The 14,382-nt window shown below is 41.6% G+C and overlaps 1 protein-coding gene across 1 annotated transcript; it reads right to left on the bottom strand.

The window, feature by feature from the left end:
* Nucleotides 1–764: 764 nt before the first annotated feature.
* On the bottom strand, nucleotides 765–14,046 carry oc (ocelliless). Its single transcript, XM_064699697.1, has 3 exons — nucleotides 13,683–14,046; nucleotides 10,977–11,131; nucleotides 765–2,147 (listed from the first exon to the last, which is right to left on the bottom strand). The coding sequence occupies exons 1-3, from the start codon at nucleotides 13,861–13,863 to the stop codon at nucleotides 903–905; spliced, it is 1,581 nt and encodes a 526-aa protein (XP_064555767.1). The 5' UTR covers nucleotides 13,864–14,046; the 3' UTR covers nucleotides 765–902.
* Nucleotides 14,047–14,382: the final 336 nt, after the last annotated feature.

Raw genomic sequence — 14,382 nt, 5'->3', positions numbered from 1 at the left:
ATAACAAAATTAAATGAAAATGAAGAGCTGCTAAAAATAGAAGTTAAAACATATTTTCAGAGTTTACCCCAGCCGAGGAGCCAGCATTTATTCGCAGAACCACGCCCTCGCCGTCGCCTCCTTCCGGGAAATGGTCTATAAATATTGCAACTTCTTTCGATTTTGCTCACTTACAAATTATCGCATATCATTTACGAGTTTCAACAAATGTTTGTTAAATGTTTTAACTTGTTTTTTGTTTTGTTTTTCGTTTTTACTTAGTTTATCACTCATTTACTTCGTTGATCCTGGCGGCTTAAGCTATTATGTATATACACACATATATTATATATATAAATAATATACATACATATACATATATGTACTGAGTGCATCAATTTAATACACACACATATAGTTATATTTTAATGCATAAGTGTAAAAAAAAATATTATTATTAACTAGCTCAAAAAAAAAAAAAAGAAAAAAAAATATATGTATATATAGATTTGTTTAAATTTGTCCCTCATAGTTGTATATGAGAGAATGCAGCGCCCGTTTTTGGAGAAGGAGAGAGAGAGTAGGGTGGAGGGAGGAGGGAGGGGAGAGAAGAAGATATGTATGTGAGGAATCAACTAGCCATAGGCGGCATGTTCATGCTCATGCTCATGCTCCTGTGCCATATCCTGATGCTGATCCTGCTGCTGCTGCTGCTGCTGCTGTTGCTGCTGCTGCTGCTGCTCCTGCTGCTGTTCCTGCTGCTGCTGCTGCTGCTGCTGATGATGTTGCTGCTGATGTTGCTGTTGCTGCTGGTAAGGCTGCAGCTGCAACTGGGGCTGTGGCTGTGGCTGTGGCGAGCGTCCGCTGCTGGCGCTGCTGCCGCCACTGCCGCCGGAGCTGCTGCAGTACTGGAACAGCAGATTCTACACCATGTTCGCATACTTATCCTGCGGCGACATGTAGTCGAGGCTATTCTGGGAGAAGGCCTGCGCCGATACGGTGCCCGTGAACGATGGCGACGGCGACAGGCCAAAGTTGGAGGCGGTATAGCCAGAGTGGCCCATGTTGTAGTTAACCTGGTTCTGATTGCTAAAGTACTCCATCTGGGAGTAGTAGCTGGGCGCCTGGGCATAGTTGTTCGGATATTGCTGGTACTGGTTGTGCCAGAAGTTGTACGAGTCGTGGTTCGACATGTACGCCGAGTGGGCCGAATGGTGCGCCGATGCCGACTGCGCTGACTGTGCGGCATGCGCCGCTGCCGCCGCCGACTGTGGCGACATGGGCGTTATGGGCGGAGAGGGCGTGGTAATGCTGCTGCTGCTATCCATGGGCGTTATATTGCCGCCCGGCTGCAGCAGCCGCGGATTGCTGGCCGCTGCCGTGCCATAGATGCTGTGATGATGATGCGCACCGGCACCAATATCGCCGCCCGCATCCTTGAGCGTGTCGTAGGGCGAGCGCAGTGAATCGCCGGAAACGCCGACACCGACGCCAACGCCGACGCCAACGCCGACGCCGGAGCCATTGCCGCCCACGCCTCCGCTGCCATAGCCGCCGCCCAGATGCTCCTTCTTGCACACAATGCTCACCGGACTGACCGATGTGGCCGGCGTCGGCAGCAGCGGCGAGGAGTTCTGATGCGCTGCGGTTACGTTCAATGCCGCCGCCGCGGCTGCTGCTGAGATGTGGGCATGCGAGTTGCCAGCGCCGCCCCCGCCGCCGCCTCCGCCTCCGTGGCTGCCGCTGCCGCTGCTGGGCGTTGAGCCACCGCCGTTGTTATTGTTGTTGTTGTTGTTATTGGCACCACCGGCGCCAGCGTTGAGGAAGGAACTGTGATGTGACTTGATGGACTGCGCCGCCGCGACGGCCGCGGCGCTGGCAGCGGCTGCTGCCGAGCTGCTTGGGTTGCCGCTGCCGTTGCTGGAGCTGCTTTGGCCGGCCCCGCTCTGCTTCTGGTTCGATTTGTTGCCGCTGTTGTTGTTGCTGTTGTTGTTGCTGCTGGAGCCGTTGTTGTTGCTGTTGTTATTATTGTTGTTGCGTCCACCATTGGCGGAGCTGTTGCAGCTGCCGCTGCCACCGCTGGTGTTCTTCGAGCTGCTCAAACTGTTTGACTGCTGCTGCTGTTGCAGCTGCTGGCGGCACTTGGCCCGTCGATTCTTGAACCACACCTGCAACAGGCAAAACAAAGACAAATTTTATATTATAAATAAATCGCATCAACTGATTTTGTAATCGTTTATAAGAATTTATTTCGTGGAATCAATGATCATTAACAAAATTTCCACTTTTGGATTATCTTTAATTTAATCAGTCTGAGCTATTAGGCATTTCGCCAACAAGCTCTCAAGTATATTCATTTTCTCTGTGCCAGATTATGTTATACATTTCGAGTGCTTAGAGTGTTAGAATGACGGAGTCAGCCATACATCCCACTTATCTGACCTGATTAAACTTAATGCAATTATGCCTCCTTCTTATATAGACTATCATATTTGGACTATTTTTGCTGCTAAATTCTTCTTTGTAAATCATTTAAAAATGTGTTTGCATCCCAATTTGTCGCCTCAGTCTCTAATATGACTCTATTCAATCGAACCTTTAACATATATGTAAGCTCAATATATTATACGATCGGACTACTATATCCTCGGTCTTTTGTAGCACATTCCATCCCAACAACTGCTGGTATTATATATCACAATAACAAACTACTTTTAACTTTAACCCTTAATATATCAACTTATCCAGTAAGAATTCTATTGAAATTTTTTAAATGGATGAACTTATAAGAATAAGATCGAATTACGCTCTTCTGCGACCCGAATATCATTGAGTATTTTTAAATCGATCGACTTATTGTTAAAGAATGGATTAGATTGTTCTTTGGGTCTAAGTACATATGCATTTATATACAAACTTATCTATTACGTTATAAAATGGAATTTGAAAAATCGATCGACTTATTAGCATAGGATCGAAATACACTTTTCCCTTAACCAAATGTTATAAAAATGGATTACTTTATTCTTTGACCCTTCATTCATATATAAATATATATATATATATATATATATATGTACGGAAAATCGACCGAACTCCTCTCTTGTTTTCCCCTTACATATCTATCCCCACTTATTTAGCACGAATTAAATTGCAATTTGTATATTCGATCGACTGATAATAAGAATCAATTACTTTATTATTTGACCCTAAATACATGTGTTTATATATTCCATCTTTTTTAGTATGTAATAAAATCAATCAATGAAAATCGATCGACTAATTAGAACAAAATCGAACTAATCTATACTCTGAATCTAAATATGTTTCTCAAAACTATCTAGTATTAACTTCATTATAATTTATTCAATAATACACCATATTCGATTTTTGTAGTATATCCCGATTCACCATCGAACTCGTACAGTCATTGAGTATCGTAAAAGACTTTATAAGATTCAATTTCGCTATATAATCGATCAAATTTATATGAAATATAAAAAATATTTAAGTTAGAGGAGCTTGTTTCTTATAATCTTGCCAGTTTTATACACTTAAAACAATAATCAATAGGTTTGTGGTTCTGTTTAAACTAAGTTAAAAATATTTGGTAAGCTTTTGCATAAATATGGCAACAAAAATCGATAGCTCAAGTATCAAATTGTCACGTGTAAGGCGACAAGTATTTGTTTAGTCAAGTGTGTGCGTGTCTCTCTCTGTGTGTGTGTGTGTGTGTGTGTTGGTTGTGGCTGCCAGCGGCTGCAATTTTCCCACATCAATTAGTTTTCTGGGCTGGCAATGAATAAATTATATGAGGGGCGCCCAGGAGGAGTGGCAGACAGACGCACAACTCAAAACAACAAGTGCAAAAAGTCACGCGCTGCGCCGCCGGGCAAAAAGGAAGGAAAAAGTTACATCAACAGCCGACGGCGACGGCGACGACGGTCGAGAGTCCGAAAATTGACTCGATTATGTTTGTACGTCCGCCCCTTTTCAGCTGGCTCCCCGCCCACGGAAGCAACCACATGCCGCCGCCCGAAGACAACAATAAACAGCCCATAAAGCGGCACATTCGAGCGCAAGGAATTCACTTAGCCTTGTTTGTTATGCTTAAGGGGCTGCAAACAATCCGCTAAGTGCAGGCATCGCAGCCGAAGCAGTACCCAACCCCAAGATCAACTCAATCCACCCAACCGCTCCCCCCTACACCCTCCACCGACCACCCTCTCCCAGCCATGACTCGGAAATGTTGTTTCAGTGATTTGTTGTTTGGGGTTGGTGTTGCTTGCTAATGGCTTGTGCTTTGGTAAACAGCAGAATTTATTACCGTACCAACATAACCACTGCCCCACACCCCCCCGCTGCACCCCAGCAACCCAGCACCACCGCATCTACGCATCCACGCATCCACGCACCATCCACGCCCCCGCCCGCAAAAGAGCTTGATGGCATATTTCCCAAAGTTAACACTTGCCACGCGGCGGCTGTGGCCACTCGAGCGTTTCATTGCAGTCGTAACGCAACATGGATGGGCGTCGGTAAAGGGGGGTCGGCACGGGAGAAGGGGGGTACGTGGTTTGAGAGCTTTGCCCTGATTCTGCTTGAAAGGGGCGTGCTGCGAGCTACGCACTTGACGAAAAATGAGCATTAAACAAGGCGTATCAAATTTCATTATTTGTCAGCACCACACAGGACCACCCCACGCGCCCCCCTCATCCCCTCATCCCACAGCTCACCATTGTCCCTGCTTAAAATTCAATTTCAATTTCCAATTGAATTTTGTATTTTGGAAAATCTGCTTTGTGATTTGACTTTGACGTACATTACGTACATAGTATTTCTTCCTTCTTTCCCATCTACTTTTCTAATTTTTTTTTTTTTTTTTTAGGTTTGCTCCTTTGAAATCGTTTAATGAGCTGCATCAATTTTATAATATGTATTAGGCCTGGGAATTTTTGCAATTTTTAGCAAAAAATTGTGATGAAAGTTGAAGAAAAATGCGAAAAGAGTCGAAGTGAATTTTAAAAACAATATCTTAAACGCAAAAGATTCAATTGTGGCTCTAATGAACTTTGGCCAACATCAAAGCAATTTTCGTTTTGCTCTCCGCGGCGAATCCACAATTATAATGTTAATGAAGATGATTTTAATAGCTTGATTTTCATTGATGTTGATTTCAGCGCATCTGAAACGAGCCCCTGAATAGCAGCAATTGGGACTTGTTCGAGTGGATAATGCGACAGTTGATAGACGAGCTATAAAGCTCTGGAAACTGGGAGCTAAGATATGCAGCACAGACGTTCTTCCTTAGATCCAATCTCAATATGGTTCTAGTCCTACAGATTATCATATATAATATTGCAACTTTAGGTAAAAACCAAATTTAAAAAAATTAATCTATTGCGACTTTTATTTCTCTTGCTTTTTTTAAAAAATCCACAGTATAAAATTAACTGCCTTGATCAAATAAGAAAATAATTAAACTTCAGATTGGTTGATTGAAAATAAATAATAATATTATATCAGAAATATAAATAATGAGAAATATTTTGTAGATCCTGAGTACTAAAAAAAAGAAACACATATTTGATTTCTTTAGTAAGATCTATTAGTTATATCTTTATGTCTTAATAAATTGTATTCCTGAATTTTATGCACGGATAAGCTTTAGAGAATCATATTTTATAGTCAGCATTGAGATGTTGAACTCTTTACTTTATTTTCTCTCCCCTCAAAGAAACTCTTTATAACATTTACACTTATCCAAGTTCCAAATGCAGATCTTGATATGTACCAAATAAAGGTATAGACTTGAAAGAAGTTATAGAAAAAGATATTGGGGCAATCATTATTATGTTTTATGTTCCAATTGAGAGTCTAATTATATCTAGTCTTATGGATGGCCAGTTCCCAACTCAATTTTCACTTTCCCTATCTTATTATATAACTGAGTAATTTTGTTTGCATTTACCAATGCAAAATTATGCACGACTTTGCATAATAAAAAAATCAATGCCCACTCGTAAAATTCAATTCAGTTCATTTTTTATTTGGAGTTTTTTTTTTTTTCTGTAACCTTTAGATGCAGATCTAAAAGGAATACGAATATGTATTATGTGCGGGCTATGGAGGAGAGAAAAGCGACTGAAAATGTTAATCCGCAATGGGAAAATTAATTTTATAAAACAGCTGTGTGCGTTACACACACACACACACGGACTCACACCAATGGCAAACTTTTCGAGTCGTCCTGTGCCACATCCTGTGCCCGTTGCATTGCGCTATCATGCGGCAGTGGCAGTGACAACGAGACAAATCCTTTTATAACAGCGAACAACAGCAACAACAACAGCAGCAAGAAGAAGAAGAAGAGAAAGCGAACAGGAAAAATGAAAGGGGGGGAAAATGGGAAACTGCCTAGCAAAGAGTTACGAGTTACGTTTGGGATCGGGCCACGATTTTGACTATTTGGTGCTGGGTAATCCCCTTGCACGTTCTCTCTCCCTCTCACGCTCTCGACTAGGTGCCTGGATCAGCTAAAATGGCTGCCTTTTGTTGTTGTTGTTGTTGTTGTTGCTGCCGCTGCTGCTGCTGCTGCTGTCAAGCAACCGCGAAACTCCGTCGGCTGCTGCTTCAACCCCCGACGGCGAAAAATCGAACAGCTGAAACGGAGGTGACAATGGCCATGACTGTGGAGGGGTGCGGGGGTAGGCAAGCAAGCTCCTGCTTGTGATTTATGATTGCGATGGCAGCCCTCAGCGACCGCTCACTCCGCACTCCGCACTTCGCACCCCGCACCCCGCACCGCGTACTCCCTTGCCCTGTGCGCAGCGGCGAATGAAAACATTAGGGCGTAAATGTTTGCTCTGTTCTGGTGCAGATAAGCTGCGTAAAATTATTACGTTATTTGTATTGGTTGCAATCAGACGCCCACCCCGCACCCCGCATACGACCCAACTGGGCCGCACTGAGACACCCCCTCGGGCGACTACTGTGCGGTGCCATAAAGATGCCTATCATTCAATTAATATTTGCCAGGGCAAATGCGGCATAGTCGTTAATTTTTGCCATTTGTGAAAAATTATTATTTATGTGCGACGCCTCGACGTGGGCCGCTTCTGGTTGTGCCTCCGACTGTGCCGCTGACTGTGGTAGGTGGAGCCATAGTGTGGGGCAAGCCAAGTCGTGGCCACTGCCTCAAGCCAACTAGTTTTGCCCGACCAACCGCTCGACCGACCACCCGCCCGCCCGCATGCCCGCCCGCCTGGCCTGGCCTGCTAATTGAGTTGCTTGGCTTCCTTGGGCTTCCAGACAGTTGCATGCAACACTCGATTTTCATGTCGACGTCGCTGCTGTTGCTCTTGTTGCCACTTTTGCCTTTCCTTTGGCGTTTCCACTGTTCGCTTGTTTTGGGGGCTTTTACGGCTTTTCTAGCTGCGGCTGTAATTCAATATGCGCCGCGTTTGTAGGTGTTGCCACACACCCCTCTCCGCCCACTGTCACAGTGGGGCAAACCGGGCAAGATTTGCGCATTTTCACATTTTGGAAGCAACGTGATAACAGCTAAAAGTTCTCGATTGAGGTTCATTTTTCGAGTTATCGATTCAAATATGGTTGTTAGAACCGCTAATCGAAGGTTTAGTTCAAATATAACCCGGCTTTGCACAGGTCATGTTATAAACATCAACAGTTGCGGATGGAATTATCAACCTTTCTGGCCTTATATCAGTCAGTCAGGACAAATATATTTATATATTGCTCTTTTTGAAATTGTTCTTCAAACTGAACTGGGCCACAATTAATTGTTTGTCAATAAAGTATTTATTGAAATATTAAAACATCAAAAATAAATATCAGACCACTGTGCGAGCTGAGTATAATAGAACCTAAAAACTAGATATATGCTAACAACAGTAACAGGAGGACTTACAAAGCAAAAAAAAAATAAAAAAGAAAAATTAGTAGGAATGCAGAAAACAAAAGACAAGTGTGTGTTGCGGAAAATCTACACAATTGCCAATGCACTTTTCCAACAACTACCACGCTCTCCCTCTCTCTCTCTCTCTCTCTCTCTCTCTCTCGACGGCCCCTCCCCCCCCCCCTCTATGTCTTTTTCACTGGCGCTCAGAGTGTGCATTTCGAAAATCAATTGTGTATAAAACGTAACAACGTATGTCCAGGGCCACAGAATGTGTAAAGTCAAATGGAATAGCTGGTCCTGTCCAGTTGTCGTCCTGCCAGCCTGTACTTGGCATGTTACGTGTCGTTTTTCACTTGGGCCGACCACTGCAGGGGCTTCGCAATGGGCCAACGACCGTGCCGGGCCGATTGTAATGTCACGTCACGTCCTTAGGTTACAGGCCGAGAGGCAAAAGCAAATCAATGAATATGTCAACAATTCGAACGATACATGCGGCTGTGTTTGCTCTAGGCATTAGGTGACAATTGCCAACTGATCCTCAATCAAAATGTTGAATCAAAACCGAATGCCGAATACCCTGTCGATTTTGGCCATTTGTCAGTTGGGCCGACGGCGCTACCAATTAGTGTTTGTTTAGGCAACAGTCGGCTGTCAACACAGCGCGGGCACGGCACCTAAGTAAACATGAGCAATTCCTGGCATCCCGGACAGAAGGAGCTGGGCACAAATTGAGTTGTTGTTGCTGCTGCTTCTGCTGCTGCGGGCCGGGAAAAAAATTAGCGCAAATTATGCGCGGCTAATGCGAAAAGTAAACTCAAAAACGCAACTGGAGCCGTGTGGCCTTGCCCCTGCTCCTGCCCCTGTTACTGCCCCGGTTCGTGCGCCTGCTCCTGCCTTTGTTCCGTGGCCTGTGTCCTGTCTACTGTCTACTGTCTCCTGTCTCCTGTCTGCTCTCTCCTGTTTGTCCAACCCTCTAAACGATTCGCACCAAATGCCTTGTGCAAATATAAAAAAGTCGACACTCATCGTTCATCTTCCACATTTTTTTGTTTCTTGTTTCGGGCACATTTGACATTAAAAATATGCCAAGGCTCTATCTGGCTTTTCTCTCTCACACTTAATCTATCCCTCTCCATCTCACACACACACACTCTCTCTCTCTCTCTCTCTCTCTCTCTTGACTGTTTGTTACATTTCAAATTTATATTTACATAGCGATTTTCTTTAGGAAAATCTATGAATTTGCTACGCACACGCGCTCACATATTCCACACCAGTTATACACCAACACACACATGCATGTACACACACACACACACACACACACATATTCCAAATGAGGCAATCTGTTGGCTGTTTGTAATTTGTTTGTTTTATGGATTTGGCAACTTTGATTTTCGAGGGCGTCTTTCGGCTCGACATATGCTTAATTAAACAATTGCCACTGAGTCTACCAAGTGCAAACACGACTTAAACCAGATAAATACAAACACACACGAACGAGGCAAAGGGAGCTTTTCCTTAACGACTGTTTTTCCACACACACACACACACACGCATGCAGTCGCACACACGATCCAAGGCGTTGAGCCATTCAAAATCGAAGTCAATTTCGGCTGGCAGCAGGAGCAGGTGTCAAGTCAGAGCAGTCAGCGGGTCAAGTAATCGACTTGATTTTATTTTCCAAATAGAATTAAGATAATTGAAATTAATTCCAAGCAGACAATGGATATGAATAGGTCTCAAATAACTCGATTAAGGCGGACATAAAACAGCCTACATGCGACACATAAGGCTTGAATTTCACGCACGCATTATAAGCTGTACCCATTAAAAATCGTTAAACAGGGTATACTGGTTTTGTGCAAATGTATGTAACTGGCAATTAGCCACTCTAGGGAATACATTTATGCTCAAATACCACCAAGAACCAACTCGTTCTAGTCATGTCCGTCTGTTTGTCTGTTCCATCGCGCGGATCAGTCTCTTAGGGCTGGGGTCTTATAATTCGATCAAATATGTTGAAAAAGTCCTCCCATCTTACCGATATTCATCATCATCAAAGATTATGAGGGCCAGAAACACTATAAATTGGGCTCATAAGCTATCGTATTGCATATATAGATCAGGAATATACGTTTTTTATATGGAATTATAGCAGAATAGTTTTCATATGCGCCAAATGTTAATACGCACGCAAGAAATGTGTTCTTCTTAATTTTAAAAAATTGCCCAATAAAGAATATTTTCAAATTAAAAAAAATGTGATATATATAAATATTGACAAAAAGTTCATATAAATTTAAAAATTATTTAGATAGTTTTTTAACGTAGGAGAATGGTTTAATTTTTATGGCGATTGTCTACAAGATTTTCAAAAAATTAATATATTTATTTTGAAAAGTAGAAAAATAGTTTCCTTTTTATAGCGATTGCCTAAAAGATTTTATGGGTGCACTCGCAGCAATCTGTTTTTTTTTATATATAAAACATGATTAACTGGATTCCACTGACAAAATGATTTGATAGAACTGAATATTTAGTCAAAGATGTTTATATTCTATAAAGAAAATTATAAAAGCAATTCTACTGTAGGATGACAAAATGACAGCTTAAGGCAACACAATTATTTTTTCCATTAATTCAATTTAATTTAATTTATCATGGCTATCAAATCTGTTCTGTAAAGTTGATTTAAAGATTTCTTTGGAAATGTTAGAAACTATATATATTTTTCGAGCATTATGCAAAAAATTGAATGGAAATATGATAAAAGACTGATTGTTAATAACTTGAACTAATGATTTTCCTAACTTTAACTTATCATTTTCCTAAGTTCCTAACTTTAATCTAAGCTAAATATTTGGTATAAATGAAAAGAGAGCTCTTTTGCTCGTCTCATTATGTAAAGACTCTAGATGCCAATTACTTGATTATGATAAATGATTATAAGATATATTATATTTATATTTTATATATTTTTTATACATTTTCCTAGTTGTCAAAACCCTGCATTAGTTAATGAAGGCTCTTTTCAATACTATATGTAGCTGTATTTAATTATATTATTGCTCACCTGTACTCTGGATTCGGGCAAATTGATCTTTAGTGCGACCTCCTCGCGCATGAATATATCCGGATAACGTGTCTTGCCAAAGAGCGCCTCCAAAACATCGAGCTGGGCCCGTGTGAATGTTGTTCTCTCGCGACGCTGCTTTCTCGTGTTGACGCCTGCATAATTTGGTTGTACAAGAAAGAGAAAAGACAAATTACCATCTAGTTGCGATAGCCAACAGAATGCCTAACCAAATGTGCTGAAAGTTGTTCGCTGTGGCTTGGGTGGCTTGGGCGGTCTTTGGATTTCTTTTACACATTGCGCATACGCCGCGTGGGCCAACGGCAACTTTAATTAACATGTACACATGCCGAGCACACTTTCCCAGTGTTTTTTTTTTCCCCATTTTTTTTTTCATTTGTTATTTTCGTTGATGTTGTTGTTGTTGCTGGCGCAGCAAACCGTTATTCTGAGCAACCCCTGGACAAAATGCCACCCCTAAAAAGTGCTTTGAGTTCTGAACCAACCCCGCACAGCAGCCAAAACTTCTACTATGTACATGTGTGTGTGCTTGTGTGTGTGTGCGTGTGTATATAATGTACCACCAAACACTTTTATACATATGTAGTGCGTATATAAGAGTGGCCGTGTGTGTGTGTGTGTGTGCTAAGCCGCGGCATTGTTTGTTTTTGCCGGGGCAGCCGTTGTCGGTGCGTGTCTGCTGCCGCTGCTGTCCCAAATATTCGGAGAGAGCACCCCTTTTTGGCCAGGGCATGCCGAAATGCCTTTTGAATGCAAACCCCCCCCCCCACTCAGCAGCTCTGCTCTGCAGACAACCCTGCATGTGCGCCGCTCTGCTCTAGCTGGCTATGCCCATCTCTGTCTGGCTCTATCAAAAATTAATGAGTTAGTCATTTTGGTCATGAATTTTTAAATTGAATAAAAAACTTCATTTCACTTGGCTCGCGCGTTGTCGTCGTCGTTGTCGTTGCCTTTGCAGCTGCCGCTTTTCGTTGTGGCCTTTTTTTTTTATTATTTTCATTTTTATTATTTTTGTTGCTTTCAAAATGGTCGCCTGAGCCGTTGTTGTTGTTGCTTTAAAATAAAATTAATTGCAATTTGTAGTTTGCCTTTTGCCCAGCAACGACAACAACAATTTTTTATTTATTTATATACCATATTTGGTTTCTGTTTTTTTTTTTGGTTGTTTTTTTTTTTAATTTTTTTGTAGTGCCCAAAACCTTGGAGTCAATCTTTTAAGACTTGTTTAATTAACTGCACCTATTTAATTGGTTTATTTTTAAATTTTGAATATATTTCTTTTAAATAGATTTTTTTGTTTTCCTGGAATTTGATTCTGCCGAAATGCGAGGCATAAATCTGAATAGTTAAAAGCCCAAGGCTAATCTTAGACGCTTAAGAAGTTTTAGTGGCTTATGAGTCAGTATTTAGCCAGCATTTTTTGATCTTAGCCATTTTTGCCAATAAACTCTCCAATGCCGCACAACATATATAATAATTCTGGAAGTTTTGCATTTTCCGCTTTTCAGCGGATTCAATTTACATTCCTTCAAAATAGTTTACATTTTATAGCCCCAGTTAACTCGAAAGATTTGAGTGGCTTTTCAAGTTTATTTATATATGGTTAAGATTTAGAAATATTGTCATATAAATATTATATTTTATGCGCTGTATTCACATTATGTCATATTATATCCATCTAGTCCCAACTCTTTAAGTGGTTTATCTTAACTTCCATTTGAGTTGATATTCAAGTTTTTCTGCATAGCTAAGATTTGCCACTTTCAAAATATTTGGCTATGTAATAAATAATATGTTTGTATACTTTCTGCCTCACACATAATATCTAGCTCTAATACCTTTGCTCACTCTATACTACCCATTCTTAGCTGCAATTGTGCGCAAAAATATATGTGTCCACAAAATATGGGCTTATATAAGTTGACAATATCATCAACACATCAGTCGTCAGATTCTACTATAGCTTGGCTTATTACAAGCTCGAAGAAAAATATAAATTGATTACATGCGATTGTTTGCATTATTATGTATTTCTGGTCTGTATTTTTTCTTTTGCTTTCTGACTGTTAAGTATATATATATATTTTGTTTCTCTCTTTTTTGTTGGCCGTTAAGTTTTTTATTTATTATTATTTTTTTTTTGATTTGCTTTTGGCATTTTGTAGCATTTTTGTCAGGTTTTTGTCATTTGCAGCGTCACCGAAATGAGACAAATAACTGGAACCCGAAAAAAACTCGACTCATGGGTTCCCAAGAGCAGAGATTCGACTTCGACTTCGGCTTCAGCTTCAGCTCATTATTCATTTTGACAATTCAACTGATAATGATGCAATCGATGCGAAACGGCATTGAAAAGCATTTTGTGCGACAACTGGGCTGCACATCCACATCCACATGCCCCCAGCCCTGCCCCGCCCTGCTCTGCCCCGCCCCAGCCAGGGCCAATTCAATACCCATTCCGCATAAAGTTGGCCCAAATGTCATCCTGTGCATGCAAATTGAGTTATCAGCCAGCGCGGCGTCTGCTTATGCGACTCCGTATATCATTTATCATTTGAAGGGGGGTGAGGGATGAGGTGGAGCTTGTGGCTTGGCTCCCCGCTTTCAACATTCAGCACATTTGTTATTTTTTTTCTTGCTGTATTCTTACGTTTGCGTTTACCAAAATTGTATTGCGATATTTACCCCACATACCTTGGGAGAACCCAACAGCCTCCAGTCCGTGTGGCAGGCCGAAGGGACCCAAAGATGGCATTGGCATGCCCGGCGGTAGCGGTCCATGCGGCACCGAATGGTGCGGATGTGGCCCGCCATAGCTGTGCGGATGTGGGCCCAAATCACCCGATTTGAGAAAGCCCGCCGCCATTAAGGCTTCCGTTGAGTGCAGCGCCACGTTGATGCTGTTTATTATGTCCTTGCTGATGATCCTTCAATTGCCCAAATGAGACTTGCTGAGCTGAGCTTTCACTGAGCTCTCAATGCCTTCGTCTGTGGCTGCTCCTCCTGCCTGTGGGCGTGGCAGTTGCCTCTATGTCGCTTCAATGTTCAATGGTCCAACAGCTACTTGGCGTTTGTTTCTGCAAGGATCAATATTCAGATTCATATGAAAATTACAGATTACTACAGATTGTGAGCTGATTAACAATTATTATTATGATAAGTACTTAAATTGTTTTATAGATAGTAACAGTACATAATGCTCTCTATGAAGTAACTGTACCTAGGCTATTGCGTGCTACTTAACAAAAGCTTTTACTTGGTTATTAATGCCAAACTATTTATTGATGGCCGAAATGGATATTTTTTTTTAATGCTTGACAAATGTCTTTGTAGTTCCAAAGTCTTTTCTTCTAAGGAATTTTCTTATTTATATAATAAAAAGAAT

This window comes from Drosophila montana, unplaced genomic scaffold, assembly GCF_035044405.1.
Source record: "Drosophila montana isolate Dmon_TW-CO22-7 unplaced genomic scaffold, ASM3504440v1 contig_1624_1, whole genome shotgun sequence".
Taxonomy (NCBI): domain Eukaryota; kingdom Metazoa; phylum Arthropoda; class Insecta; order Diptera; family Drosophilidae; genus Drosophila; species Drosophila montana.
Note: the sequence above shows the minus strand (reverse complement) of the source record. Positions and strands in the feature narration are given on the sequence as shown.